Raw genomic sequence first — 14,826 nt, forward strand, 5'->3', positions numbered from 1 at the left:
GTCCTGGTCTTATCATCATTGAGTCTGTGTGGAATTACACGAGGGTTCAGGAGGATTCCCTCACATCTAACAGCCATATTAAATGGGTGGTTAATTGTCTGTACATAGAAAACTTAATGCAGTTTTCAAGGCAAAGGCGGATCACACAAAATATTGGTTTGGTTTAGATCTCTATTTTTGGCTCCTTAACTTTCCATTTTATTTGATAACACACTATTCCACATCTATTTTATAGCATTCTTACTTTCCAGAATTTTGCCAAACCTATCTAAATTTATTGCACAGTATTGTACTGAATATTACATATAAAGGTGTCACAGAAGCTCAGCCGTGTCCCTCCTCCTCCACTCCTGTGTGTTGCTATAAGATAAATGGCTGCAGCAGGATCCTCCCCCCATCAGGGCTGCTCACAGTGGTACGAGGACAGGAATTTGTCTGGCCACCAACCAATGAGTTAATAGATTAGCACATTAACTCCACTGTTCTCTGCTGGATTTCTATATGATGTATTGTACAACTATGCATAAAATACTGCAGGCTAACAAACATTACACACATCTGTACTTAGCTTACTCAAACATTCATTTCTAGGTTCAGTGCTACTTTAAGCGGAATCTGTAAGGAGGATGTAGCTCTTTCAAAAGACAATTCCAGCAATATCTTTACAGGGCTAGTCCATTCCTGCATTACAGAGGAATTAAAGGGAACCTGTCAGGTGCAATATGCAGCCAGAACCACGAGCAGTTCCCTGCCTAACTGTCCCTGTATCTAGTAGCAAACATACAGAGATGTTTGGAAAAAGTATTTATAAAGATCCTTTATGATATGCTAATTAGAGCAGGGACTAGTCGCAGAGGTGTTATTTCCTGCACTCATTCCGCCCTCTTAGCATGTTAGCACACCCACAGGGGCATGCTAACATGCTATTCGATGCCCAGCGTCATCAACGGTGGTTATGCACATACCTGTGTCAGGTGCACTGCCTCAGAACACCGTGCATAGGGTCAGTGCGCATGATCAGACGTCCCCGGGACTTCAGGTCATATGCACTAAACCAGTTTGAAGCCGGGACGCATACACCCGACTTCACAGTGTGCATGACCGGATGTCTAGGGATCATGCGCGCACTGAGCCGAAATCCAGCATTGGGCACAGTGGCCTCAGAGGTGAAAGTGACCATGCCTCTGACTCTGCACATTCATTAGCATGTTCTTACGCCCACAAGGGTGTGCTTAGATGCTAAGGGGGCCAACTAGCCAAGAGAATCAACACCCTTGCAACTAGTCGCTGGCCTCATTAGCATATAATAAAGAATACTTTTTCTAAAGATCCCTTTATCTATATTAGTGTATACAGGGACTGTTAGCCAGGGATTAACACTATGCATCCAGAACTGCTCCTGGTTCTGGGTGCATATAGCACCTGACAGGTTCCCTTTAACATTTGAATTGATATGCAAATGAGGCTGAAGAGCTAAAACCTCTATCACTCCAGCTCTATTTCCCACCTAGCGCCACCTCTTGCTGCTCAGCTCACATCCTTAACGCTGTGAGACTTCAGGCAATAGAGCAGTCAGTCAAACAGGAGGCGGCAGCGCTGGATGGGGAATAGAGCTGGAGTGACAGAGACTTCAGATCTACTATAGCTCTTCAGCCTCATTTGCATACCAATTCAAATGTTAGTTTTTCAATATCAAAGATGCCATATTTTTACCAAGTAAAAATAATCATACCATCTTCAAAGTCACCCATAATGTGTGGAAATCCATTAAGAAAGAAACTAAAATCGTTTTGAATGGGAAAAATAGAACAAAACTAAGATAACATGGTTGCATAAGTGTGAACATCCTCTTATAATTGGGGATGTGGTTGTGTTCAGAATTAGCCAATCCTACTAAACTCAGGTTGTATAGCAGTCAGTGCACAGCGTCCATCATTTAAAGGGATTCGGACTAATTCCATATAAAGTTTAGCTGTTAAAGTGGGCTTTTCCTGACATTTTCTTAGTTGTATTATACAGTAAAGCCAGACTCCTACCTCAAAAGACTGAACGTTGTCATAGATTTAAACGATACTTCATATATTTACACAACCACAATTTTAGTTCTTTATTTTTCCACCTGAAAAGAATTAATTTTGTTTCTCAATGGATTTGTATAGCTTATAATGTAACATTAAAAAGGTAGAAAACTTTCTGACATGATTCATAGTATGATTTCTGTAAATTACTAAAACCTGACATTTTAACAGGGGTGTGTAAAGATTTTATGTCCACTGCGCAAATAGTAAAGATTCCTTGTAGTAAATGACAAATTGCAAAGGAAAGGCAAGGGCAGTGCTTTCACCTTCATTTCGCTCTAGATTATTAACACTTGCATTCTTTGATCAGCATTGCAGCAATTAGGCCTAAGACACGCAGCATGAAAATTGGAGCGAGTGGAATGCGATAAAACATCGCATTCCACTTGGACCAATGTTAGCCTGTGTGTCAGCACTCATGAGCGATTATTTTCTCAGCCCCAATCGGACCAAGAAAACAATCGCAGCATACTGTGGGTACAATGCGATCCTAGATCCTCTCGCACCCATGCAAGTCTATGGGGCGAGAGAAAGATCGCACTGCACTCGCTGTACATCAGTGTACCGCGAGTGCAGAGCGAGAATGGCAATAGCCGGCAACTGAGGAGAGAGGAAGATAAATCCCCACCTCTCCTCGGCAGTGCCGGCTCTCCCCTCTGCAGTGCCGGTCCGCCCCCCGCAGCTGAGGTCCGATCGCATGATTGTCATGATCGCATGTCCTCAGTCACAGTGACACTCAGCTCTGCTGTGCTGCCAGCGTGAGCAGAGTGTCATGCGAGGATCCGAGTAGTTCCCATGTGGCCCCAGCCTTACAGAAAGGTAATGTGGTGCCATTGTGACGATATTAAATATGGAGACACTCTGCAGGGGAAACACGTGGCGTGATCAGTTTCCGCTCAATCCCATTTTTACACTGAAACAATATTTGCAGTTCTCTACTACTAAAGAAACATTACAATGACGCAAGTAATGCTGCTAAATAGGAGAACTAAATTTCTCTTCCCTGTTGTGAAACATTCAGACATGTTAGTCAATTCCAAAGAGGAATACATTCTTCTCGGCTTTTGTTTCCGCACTGTGCTTCCCCATTTCATGAATATCTATCAATGCTGCAGCCCCCAGGTTCTGCTGTCCTGTTCAGTCAAAAATGACCAACAGACTCTTATACTAATCTCCAGCCATTTTTGGACTAAAATAAAGAAGTTATAATCTCATTTTGGACCATATATTGCACCTACTACTATTTATCAATTTATCTATGTCCTTTTGGTCCGTGCAGATTTACACATACATACATTTTCAAATTACTACAGATGGAGTCTCTCCCAGTATAGTTACGTGCAAAATGTTTTCGTTGTTTCTTATTTAGGTATCCTCAGTAAGAGAGACATCTATAGCTTCTTACATTCCCAAAAACACAAACAGGTCATTCGGATGAGCACAGTGCACCACGATAGTGCAAGCAGTAATAGAGACAAAGCCGGACAGGATATTAGATTATAATGCCCCAAAAGGGGCAGTAGATCCTCTAGATCAGGGGTCTTAAACACGCAGCCCGCGGGCCGCATGCGGCCCCTCAGGCTGCTTCATCCGGCCCCCAGTTAACTATCACGGCCGGTGCAGGGGCCGCAGCCACTGTCTGCACTTTGTTAGATTAATGTTTTGCCGGTGTGCGCTCTGAGTCAAGGACTCTGCGTGCGCAGCACCGGCAAAACAATTATCTGACATAAATCACTGACAGTGGCTGCGGCCCCTGCACCGGCCGCCGCATGAAGCAGAGATGAGGCAGCCGTTTTGTGTGTGTATATATACGTGTATGTGTGTGTATATATACGTGTGTGTGTATATACGTGTGTGTGTGTGTATATACGTGTGTGTATATGTGTGTATATACGTGTGTGTATATACGTGTGTGTGTGTGTATATACGTGTGTGTGTATATACGTGTGTGTGTGTATATACGTGTGTGTGTGTATATACGTGTGTGTGTGTATATACGTGTGTGTGTATATACGTGTGTGTGTGTGTATATACGTGTGTGTATATACGTGTGTGTGTGTGTGTGTATACACGTGTGTGTATGCGTGTGTGTGTGTATGCGCGTGTGTGTGTATGCGTGTGTGTGTGTGTGTATGTGTGTATACACGTGTGTGTATGCGTGTGTGTGTATGCGTGTGTGTGTATGCGTGTGTGTGTATGCGTGTGTGTGTATGCGTGTGTGTGTATGCGTGTGTGTGTATGCGTGTGTGTGTATGCGTGTGTGTGTATGCGTGTGTGTGTATGCGTGTGTGTGTATGCGTGTGTGTGTATGCGTGTGTGTGTATGCGTGTGTGTGTGTGTGTGTGTATGCGTGTGTGTGTATGCGTGTGTGTGTATGCGTGTGTGTATGCGTGTGTGTATGCGTGTGTGTGTGTATGCGTGTGTGTATGCGTGTGTGTGTGTATGCGTGTGTGTGTGTATGCGCGTGTGTGTGTGTGTATGTGTGTATACACGTGTGTGTATGCGTGTGTGTGTATGCGTGTGTGTGTATGCGTGTGTGTGTATGCGTGTGTGTGTGTATGCGCGTGTGTGTATGCGCGTGTGTGTATGCGCGTGTGTGTATGCGCGTGTGTGTATGCGCGTGTGTGTATGCGCGTGTGTGTATGCGCGTGTGTGTATGCGCGTGTGTGTATGCGCGTGTGTGTATGCGCGTGTGTGTATGCGCGTGTGTGTATGCGCGTGTGTGTATGCGCGTGTGTGTATGCGCGTGTGTGTATGCGCGTGTGTGTATGCGCGTGTGTGTGTGTGTGTGTGTGTGTGTGAAGGACGGCACATTAACCTCTTAGCGACCTATGACGTACTGGGTCTCCGGAGCTCCGGTGGCTGCGATCGCTTTGCATTGCAAATACCTTAGATTCGGGGAGGAGGGGACCTCAGGAGGGGTGGTTTCTCCTCCCCAGACCTACGGAGGCTGTGATTGGCTGAGCGGCGTTCGTCAGCCAATTACAGCCACTGTAATGTTTCAACCATTGAAAATGGCTTAAACATTGAAATCCAGCCATATCAGTGCAGCTTTAGCACAGATTATTCACTGGAGCTGGGTGACCTCAGTTTCACCTGCCCCCAGCTCTGATTTGAGAGACCAGCCTTGTGACCGATCTCTCCAATCACTGTGGATCTGGGGCTGGAGACCGCCCCCTCAGCTTCACTCCGGCATCTGTGGAAGGTGAAGGGAGCGATCAGTAAGTTATAGCGCCCCTGCCCCCTTTCAGCCGCCGCCACTGCCCCCCCACCCATTACTACAGCATGGGCACATGACTACAGGATGGGGACAAGGTGGGCACATGACTACAGGATGGGGACAAGGTGGGCACATGACTACAGGATGGGGACAAGGTGGGCACATGACTACAGGATGGGGACAAGGTGGGCACATGACTACAGGATGGGGACAAGGTGGGCACATGACTACAGGATGGGGACAAGGTGGGCACATGACTACATGATGGAGACAAGGTGGGCACATGACTACATGATGGGCATAATACTATTGGATGGGGACACTACTATAGAATGGGGACAAGGTGAGCACATTACTATAGGATGGGGACTAGGCTGGGCACAGTACTACAGAATAGGGACATTACTACAAGGGGACAAGGATGAGAAACATTACTATAGGATAGGGATAAGGCTGGGGACATTACTATAAGATGGGGACAAGGATGGACACATTACTATAGGATGGGCACATTAGGATAAGATGGGGACAAGGCTGGGGACATTACTATAGGATGGGCACATTATGATAAGATGGGGACATTCCTATAGGATGGGACAGTACTATAGGATGGGGACAAGGTTGGCACATTACTATAGGATAGGGACATTACTGTAGGATGGGCACATTACTATAGAATGGGACAACTATATGATGGGGACAGTACTACAGGATAGGGAGATTGCTACAAGGGGACAAGGATGAGGAACATTACTATAATATGGGGACAAGGCTGGACACATTACGACAGGATGTGCACATTACGATAAGATGGGGATAAGGCTGGGGACGTTACTATAGGATGGGGACAAGGATGAGCACATTACTTTAGGATGGCGACTAGGATGGGGCACAATGCTACAAGGAGGCAAGCATGGGCACATTACAACAAGATGGGGAACATTACTAAAGGATGTTGGCCAAAATTTCTAAATATTATATATATATATATATAAAAATTGTTTAAAAGAACTGAGAGTCCTCAGTGGTTGATACCTTTCTAATGGCTAACTGAAAAGATGGTAATAATTGCAAGCTTTCGAGACTACTCAGGTCTCTTCATCAGGCATGGTATAACACAAAATCTGAAGCGTCACATATTTATACAAACAGGACTTAGAATACTGCAGTAAAAAAAAAAACAAAAACAAGTTATATAAAACAGAACTATCTCTATGGCAGGGGGGCAAACTGTTGTGGCCATAAATTTTTCTGCAGTTCAGTGTGAAAGTTTTATTGTCCTCTGATAAGGGTCTGGTCCAGGGCTGTGACACGCTTGGATGGTCAGAGGAGCACATCTTTTAACTGATGTAAAAAGACATGAATCCATGAGACACATTATTATTATTATTATTATTATTATTATTATTTATTATTATAGCGCCATTTATTCCATGGCGCTTTACAAGTGAAAGAGGGTATACGTACAACAATCATTAACAGTACAAGACAGACTGGTATAGGAGGAGAGAGGACCCTGCCCGCGAGGGCTCACAGTCTACAGGGAGTGGGTGATGGTACAATAGGTGAGGACAGAGCTGGTTGCGCAGTGGTCTACTGGGCTGAGGGCTATTGTAGGTTGTAGGCTTGTTGGAAGAGGTGGGTCTTGAGGTTCCTCTTGAAGCTTTCCACGGTAGTACACATTCATTCCTACTCTGAATGTGTCAAAGGTCATCATAAGTTTGTACTCCCATAGTCTCCGATCTCTCTGGGACTTGAAATTTCCTTTCAATACCAGTAATTTCATGTCCATGATGCTGTGGTCTGAGTTACAAAAATGTTTGGCCACAGGTAGATCCATCCTATTTTAAAATCTATTTTTCCAGACCCCCCACTTCTGTGTTTTAGGCAGCCCCCGAATCTAAGAAGCATCATTGTCAGAAGCTCCCTGTCCTCTCCAACACCAACAGGAACATTTCCCTGCAACCAGAAACTTAATTATATGTACCAAATGTCCAACTGGGGATCTGTATGTAGGGGAGACCGGACAACAGCTCAGGACAAGGATGAATTCTCACCGCCACACAATTAGAGAAAATAGGATGGATCTACCTGTGGCCAAACATTTTTGTAACTCAGACCACAGCATCATGGACATGAAATTGCTGGTATTGAAAGGAAACTTCAAGTCCCAGAGACATAGGAGACTATGGGAGTACAAACTTATGATGACCTTTGACACATTCAGAGCAGGAATGAATGTGTCTCATGGATTTATGTCTTTTTACATCAGTTAAAAGATGTGCTCCTCTGACCATCCGAGCGTGTCACAGCCCGGACCAGACCCTTATCAGACAATAAAACTTTCACACTGAACTGCAGAAAAATGTATGGCCACAACAGTTTGCCCCCCTGCTATAGAGAGAGTTCTGTTTTATATAACTTGTTTTTGTTTTTGGTTTTTTTTTACTGCAGTATTCTAAGTCCTGTTGTGTATAAATATGTGACTCTTCAGATTTTGTGTTATACCATGCCTGATGAAGAGACCTGAGTAGTCTCGAAAGCTTGCAATTATTACCATCTTTTCAGTTAGCCATTAAAAGGTATCAACCACTGAGGACTCTCAGTTCTTTTAAACAATTTTTTTATCTCTACTGGCTAACACGGTACAAAGATATATTTTACTATATATAGATATATACACACACACACACACACACACACACACACACACACACATATATATATATATACACATATACACAGTGCCTACAAGTAGTATTCAACCCCCTGCAGATTTAGCAGGTTTGATAAGATGCAAATAAGTTAGAGCCTGCAAACTTCAAACAAGAGCAGGATTTATTAACAGATGCATAAATCTTACAAAGCAACAAGTTATGTTGCTCAGTTAAATTTTAATAAATTTTCAACATAAAAGTGTGGGTCAATTATTATTCAACCCCTAGGTTTAATATTTTGTGGAATAACCCTTGTTTGCAATTACAGCTAATAATCGTCTTTTATAAGACCTGATCTGGCCGGCACAGGTCTCTGGAGTTATCTTGGCCCACTCCTCCATGCAGATCTTCTCCAAGTTATCTAGGTTCTTTGGGTGTCTCATGTGGACTTTAATCTTGACCTCCTTCCACAAGTTTTCAATTGGGTTAAGGTCAGGAGACTGACTAGGCCACTGCAACACCTTGATTTTTTCCCTCTTGAACCAGGCCTTGGTTTTCTTGGCTGTGTGCTTTGGGTCGTTGTCTTGTTGGAAGATGAAATGACGACCCATCTTAGGATCCTTGATGGAGGAGCGCAGGTTCTTGGCCAAAATCTCCAGGTCGGCCGTGCTATCCATCTTCCCATGGAGGCGGACCAGATGGCCAGGCCCCTTGCCTGAGAAACAGCCCCACAGCATGATGCTGCCACCACCATGCTTGACTGTAGGGATGGTATTCTTGGGGTCGTATGCAGTGCCATCCAGTCTCCAAACGTCACGTGTGTGGTTGGCACCAAAGATCTCGATCTTGGTCTCATGAGACCAGAGAACCTTGAACCAGTCTCTCTCAGAGTCCTCCAAGTGATCATGAGCAAACTGTAGACGAGCCTTGACATGACGCTTTGAAAGTAAAAGGTACCTTACGGGCTCGTCTGGAACGGAGACCAATGCGGTGGAGTACGTTACTTATGGTATTGACTGAAACCAATGTCCCCACTGCCATGAGATCTTCCTGGAGCTCCTTCCTTGCTGTCCTTGGGTTAGCCTTGACTCTTCAGACAAGCCTGGCCTCGGCATGGGTGGAAACTTTCAAAGGCTGTCCAGGCCGTGGAAGGCTAACAGTAGTTCCATAAGCCTTCCACTTCCGGATGATGCTCCCAACAGTGGAGACAGGTAGGCCCAACTCCTTGGAAAGGGTTTTGTACCCATTGCCAGCCTTGTGACCCTCCACGATCTTGTCTCTGATGGCCTTGGAATGCTCCTTTGTCTTTCCTATGTTGACCAAGTATGAGTGCTGTTCACAAGTTTGGGGAGGGTCTTAATTAGTCAGAAAAGGCTGGAAAAAGAGATAATTAATCCAAACATGTGAAGCTCATTGTTCTTTGTGCCTGAAATACTTCTTAATACCTTAGGGGAACCAAACAGAATTCTGGTGGTTTGAGGGGTTGAATAATAAATGACCCTCTGAATAAACTTTTCACAATTTAAAAAAAAAATAAAAAAAGAAATAACATTCTTTTTTGCTGCAGTGCATTTCACACTTCCAGGCTGATCTACAGTCCAAATGTCACAATGCCAAGTTAATTCCAAATGTGTAAACCTGCTAAATATCTATATCTATATATATATGTGTACATACATACATACATAGTGATAATTCTAAGGCTAAGTTCACATTTCGATTCCGTTGCTCCCATAGACTTGTATGAGCAGCGGATTGTGACTGATGATGCTGCGTTGCACCCTCCGCCCGACTGATCAGTCGTGGAACGACTGACCGCCGGGCGGGAGGAACGCAGCATGTAACGTTTTTTGAGCAGCGCGATCCGTCGGATTTCGCTGCGCATGCTCTCTGGCTCCCTGCACACGTCACCAGCTTTGGTTGGTTACCCGATATTTACCCTGGTTACAGTGCAAGGAGCCAGCGCTACCCACGGCCTCCACCAGCCCTGCTACGATACCCACGGCCTCCACCAGCAACGCAAACAGCCTAAAACGGAAACAATGCGCCTTCTGTCCAACATCAGGTAATCACAAAACAAACTTGATATGTTGCAGTTGTGCAAAGTACTTATTCAAAAGACATGTAAATTATACTTGTGATGAACGAAAACAGTAAATTTAAAGGGAACCTGTCAGCAGAAATTTCGTAATAAACTTAAAAGATTCCCCCCTCTGCAGCTTCTGGGCTGCATTCTAGCAAGGTTCCTGTTGCTATTCTGCCCCCTTTGAGAATTAAATAGTTTATAAAGTCTTACTTTTTGTATGCAAATATTTTTTTCTGTACACGCGGGCGGGCTCTCGAGTCCGTTAGTCGCCCTCCTGCCGTTTTACGCCATCCCCCATCGCTCATTTCCATACTGAGGCCGCCGCCCAGTGCTCCTGAGGTCTTGCGCATGCGCTGTGCCACTCTCGCGGTACTGTGCACAGTGTGACCGCTGGTGACGTGATTGCGCAGGCGTGAGATTATGGGCGGCGCTGTGATTGTCATCAGCAAGTACCCGCCCATAATCTCGTGCCCGCGCTTTCCCCTCTGCCATCCCCGTTCTGTTCTTACCCATGTTTCCCTGGAGCAGGAAATAGATGGGAGGAGCGGAGCACACCACCGATTAAAAGTAGTTCATCTGGGTGTCCTAAGTATGGAAATGAGCGATGGGGGACGGCGTAAAGCGGCAGGAGAGCGACTAACGGACGCAAGAGAGCCCGCCCCCGTGTACAGAAAAAAATATTTGCATACAAAAAGTAAGACTTTATAAACTATTTATTTAGTTCTCAAAGTGGACAGAATAGCAACAGGAACCTTGCTAGAATGCAGCACAGGAGCTGCAGAGGGGGAATCTTTTAGGTTTATTACGAAATTTCTGCTGACAGGTTCCCTTTAACATCGTGAACTTTATTTACCATTTTATATAGAAAAAAACTGAAATTTGTATTTTTTAAATATATTTACATACAGTTTGATGTTGTTATAGTTAACAGTTAAATAAAAAATATTTTTTTATGTGCAAATGTGCAATATGCATGAATATTGCAATAAGGCCATGTAACATTTTTTTGACACAAAAAAATAAAAATTTAAGTTTTTGATTTTTCACTTTTTTTATGAACAACCATGTTCACATACAGTATAATAATGCAACATGTATTCAAATAAAACACTTAAATCAAGACTTTGGTTGGTCAGGTCAAAAATGACAGGAACAATATAAGTGTATAGTAGACCCAAACAGAACAGCAGGGTTAAAGGAGCTGTCCAGGTTAGCGAGCAATATGCGACTGCAAACTGCTCAGTTGTGACAGTGGCCAATGCCTTGCAGTCATATGTACATACATGTGATCACGTGCTAACTAGATGCATCCAGATTCTCTCAATTTACTTCTATAGAGAGAAATCCTATGAGATTAGTCGACACGTGACCGCATGTGTGCAAATGCATAGATATGGTCACATGACTGCTCGCTCGCTCCTCCAATAGGGGGCATCGCTACCGTCATGATTCAGAAGCCTGCAATCACACATTGCCTGCAGGCTTTGCTCTCAAACCTGGATAATCCCTTTAAATATGCTGTCAGTTTTGGTTAGGCCTTGTAATACATCTGTATAGTTTTATAGCCACTTCTCCTGACAGGTCTGCTTTATTAACTACCGTACTTTTACTTCTCGTGAAATTGAGGAGCATCTTTTCTGATAAGGTTGCTCTGCATTTACTCTATTATTCCTCCTTGAAATTTAGGAATAAATTGACAACTGGATCTCCCAGCAGTGCTAACCACCGAGCCACCATGTTGTCTATTTTTGCAAATTCTCAAACATGAAATGCATCTCCATGCATATTACCAATAAAGGGAACCTGTCAGCAGACTCATCCTGCCCACGCTTTGCTGCTACATGTTTGCAGCCAGGAAAATCTTTCTCTAAAATGCTTTTTGTTAACAGAGACCTGTCAATCATCTAAAGCTAGGCAGATTTTTACCTGCTTCACAGTGTACATGTATGTCATCGGCTGTGTCCCTGCCTTTGATGCGGGCTCATATGCTGAGCCCGCATCTTTCCCGGCACAAGGCATCCAGTTTAATAGCTGCGGCTGTTAACCAGTTAAATGCGCTTTCATAGCACAGGCAATCAGCAGATAATCGCAGCTTCAAGTCCCCTAAGGGGTATTAAACACTGTAAAAAGCAAAAGAAAAAAAAAAAAACAAGATCAAAATCATCCTTTTGCCCAATTAAAAATTAAACAAAAAACACATATTTGGTATATCTGTGTTCAGAGATGTACGATCTATCAAAATGTAAAATAATCTGATCAGTAAACAGTGTAAAGAGAAAGAAGTCAAAACGCCAAAATTACGTTTTTGTTTTTTTTTTTTTTATTGCCGCAACATTGCATTAAAATGCAGTAACAGGTGATCAAAACATTGCATCTAACCTGATACGGTATCAGTAAAATCGTCAGCTCAGGGCACAAAAAATAAGCCCTCACACAGCCCCGGATACTGAAAAATGAGAATGTTATGGGTTTCGGCAAATGGCAACAAAAGCACAATTTAATTTATTTATTTTTTTAACAAAGTTTTAGAATTTTTTTTATCATCCCATTTAAAGAAAAAAACAAAAAAAAACAAACTTAGGCTATGTTCACACTAGAAAAATGATTTTTCTTAAGAAATTTCTTAAGAAATTTCTTAAGAGTGCACCTGTGTTAAAAAACGCACCAAAAACGCACCTGCGTTTTTGCTGCGTTTTTGGTGCGTTTTTGGTGCGTTTTAGGTCCGTTTTAGGTCCGTTTTTGGTGCGTTTTTACCGCTGGTTGCTCCCTGCGTTATTGTGCCAATTATCTATGGCAAAAAACGCAGTTAGCTGCAGAAAAGAAGTGACATGCTCATTCTTTTTCTTAAGAAAATCTACTGAAAGAATTTTCTTAAGAAAAAAACGCAGTGTGTGCACAGCTAATTTTTTTTGCCATAGGTTTTGCTGGGGAATGTCTGCAGAAAGGTTACAAGAATTTCTCACGAAATTTCTGCAGCAAAAACGGACCAAAAACGGACCAAAAACGCAGGTAAAAAACGCAGTGTGTGAACACAGCCCTATACGTTTGGTATCTACAGACTCGTACTTACCTGGGGAATCATATTACCAGGTCGTTTGTTTTACCATATAGTGAAAAAGGTAAATAAACAAAAAAAAAAAATATTGTGGAATTGCATTTTTCTTTGCAATTTCACCACACTTGCATTTTTTTTCCTGTTTTCCAGTACAATATGTGGAAGAAAAAAATGGGGTCATTCAAAAATCCAACTCGTCCCGCAACCACAAAAAACCCTCATATGGCTATATTGACAAAGAAATAAAGTAAAAAATTGGCTCTTGGAAGAAAGGAAAGAAAAAAAAAAGAAAAAATCACCCATGGAATGAAGAGGTTAAAGTATATCTTCTCTGAAACACTGGATAGCTTAGATTCATGCTGCCTGTGGTTTGCCTGGTGCTGATGGATGTGCTGTCACATAAGAGCCTATAAAGAACACCTCTGGTCCCTGCCTGTTAAGATTACAGCTTCAGGTTTAGATGTCAAGAATGGTTACTAATTATGATCACTATATCTTCAAATTCTGAAAAAAATGACTTACTTCCCCCTCCAGGAATGTTTTGTTGTATAGAAACAGGCTAGATCCTTGTTCTCTCGAATTAGATTCATTTTGCATGGAGGCCTAAAAAATAAAAATATACAAAAAGGATAAATAATTTATGTTTACAGAGGAATGTCACAAAAGCAGTATATAATAAAAGCGTGTTAATAATGAGCACCGTCTTTATTTGCCTACCATTCATTAGTCCATACATTTTTCTTTGGCTGTGACTGGTGCTGTATCTCGGTAGTCCTATTCAAGTGAAGGCTACAAAGCTACAGTGCCAGACACAACCCCTACAAAATGTATGGAGCTATGCCTGGGAAACAATGAACCGTTGGGGACCTTTAATAGCTGATCAGCGGGGATGTCAAAGTAATATTTCCACGAATTTCATTAATTCCACATCAAGGGGAGTAAATGTTGCACTACATACAGTCCAGACGAAAACTTTGGACACACCGTCTCATTCAAAAGAGTTTTCTTTATTTTCATGACTCTGAAATATTGTAGATTCACATTGAAGGCATCAAAACTATGAATTAACACATGTGGAATGAAATACTTAACAAAAAAGTGTGAACCAACTGAAAATATGTCTTATATTCTAGGTTCTTCAAAGTAGCCACCTTTTGCTTTGATTACTGCTTTGCACACTCTTGGCATTCTCTTGATTAGCTTCAAGAGGTAGTCACCAGAAATGGTTTTCACTTCACAGGTGTGCCCTGTCAGGTTTAATAAGTGGGATTTCTTGCCTTATAAATGGGGTTGGGACCATCAGTTGTGTTGTGCAGAAGTCTGGTGGATACACAGCTGATAGTCCTACTGAGTAGACTGTTAGAATTTGTATTATGGCAAGAAAAAAGTAGCTAAGTAAAGAAAAACGAGTGGCCATCATTACTTTAAGAAATGAAGGTCAGTCAGTCCGAAAAATTGGGAAAACTTTGAAAATGTCCAAAAGTGCAGTGGCAAAAACCATCAAACGCTACAAAGAAACTGGCTCACATGAGGACCACCACAGGAAAGTAAGACCAAGAGTCACCTCTGCTGCGGAGGATAAGTTTACCCGAGTCACCCGCCTCAGAAATCGCAGGTTAACAGCGGCGCAGATTAGAGACCAGGTCAGTGCCACACAGAGTTCTATCAGCAAACACATCTCTAGAACAACTGTTAAGAGGGGACTTTGTGCAGCAGGCCTTCATGGTAAA

General features: G+C 42.9%; 1 protein-coding gene across 4 annotated transcripts in view; it reads right to left on the bottom strand.

Annotated features, from left to right (window-relative positions):
- Positions 1 to 14,826, bottom strand: part of DNAJC13 (DnaJ heat shock protein family (Hsp40) member C13) — a 317,458-nt gene that overhangs the window by 255,985 nt on the left and 46,647 nt on the right. For all 4 annotated transcript variants that reach the window (XR_012724354.1, XM_075315202.1, XM_075315201.1 and 1 more), the window contains exon 2: positions 13,619 to 13,699. Coding sequence is in view for 3 of the 4 variants with exons in the window: in XM_075315202.1 (XP_075171317.1) it covers positions 13,619 to 13,699 (81 nt within the window). In the remaining variant the exon portion in view is untranslated. The remainder of the gene's footprint in view (positions 1 to 13,618; positions 13,700 to 14,826) is intronic.

The sequence above is a fragment of the Anomaloglossus baeobatrachus genome, chromosome 6 (assembly GCF_048569485.1).
Source record: "Anomaloglossus baeobatrachus isolate aAnoBae1 chromosome 6, aAnoBae1.hap1, whole genome shotgun sequence".
NCBI classification, from domain to species: Eukaryota; Metazoa; Chordata; class Amphibia; order Anura; family Aromobatidae; genus Anomaloglossus; species Anomaloglossus baeobatrachus.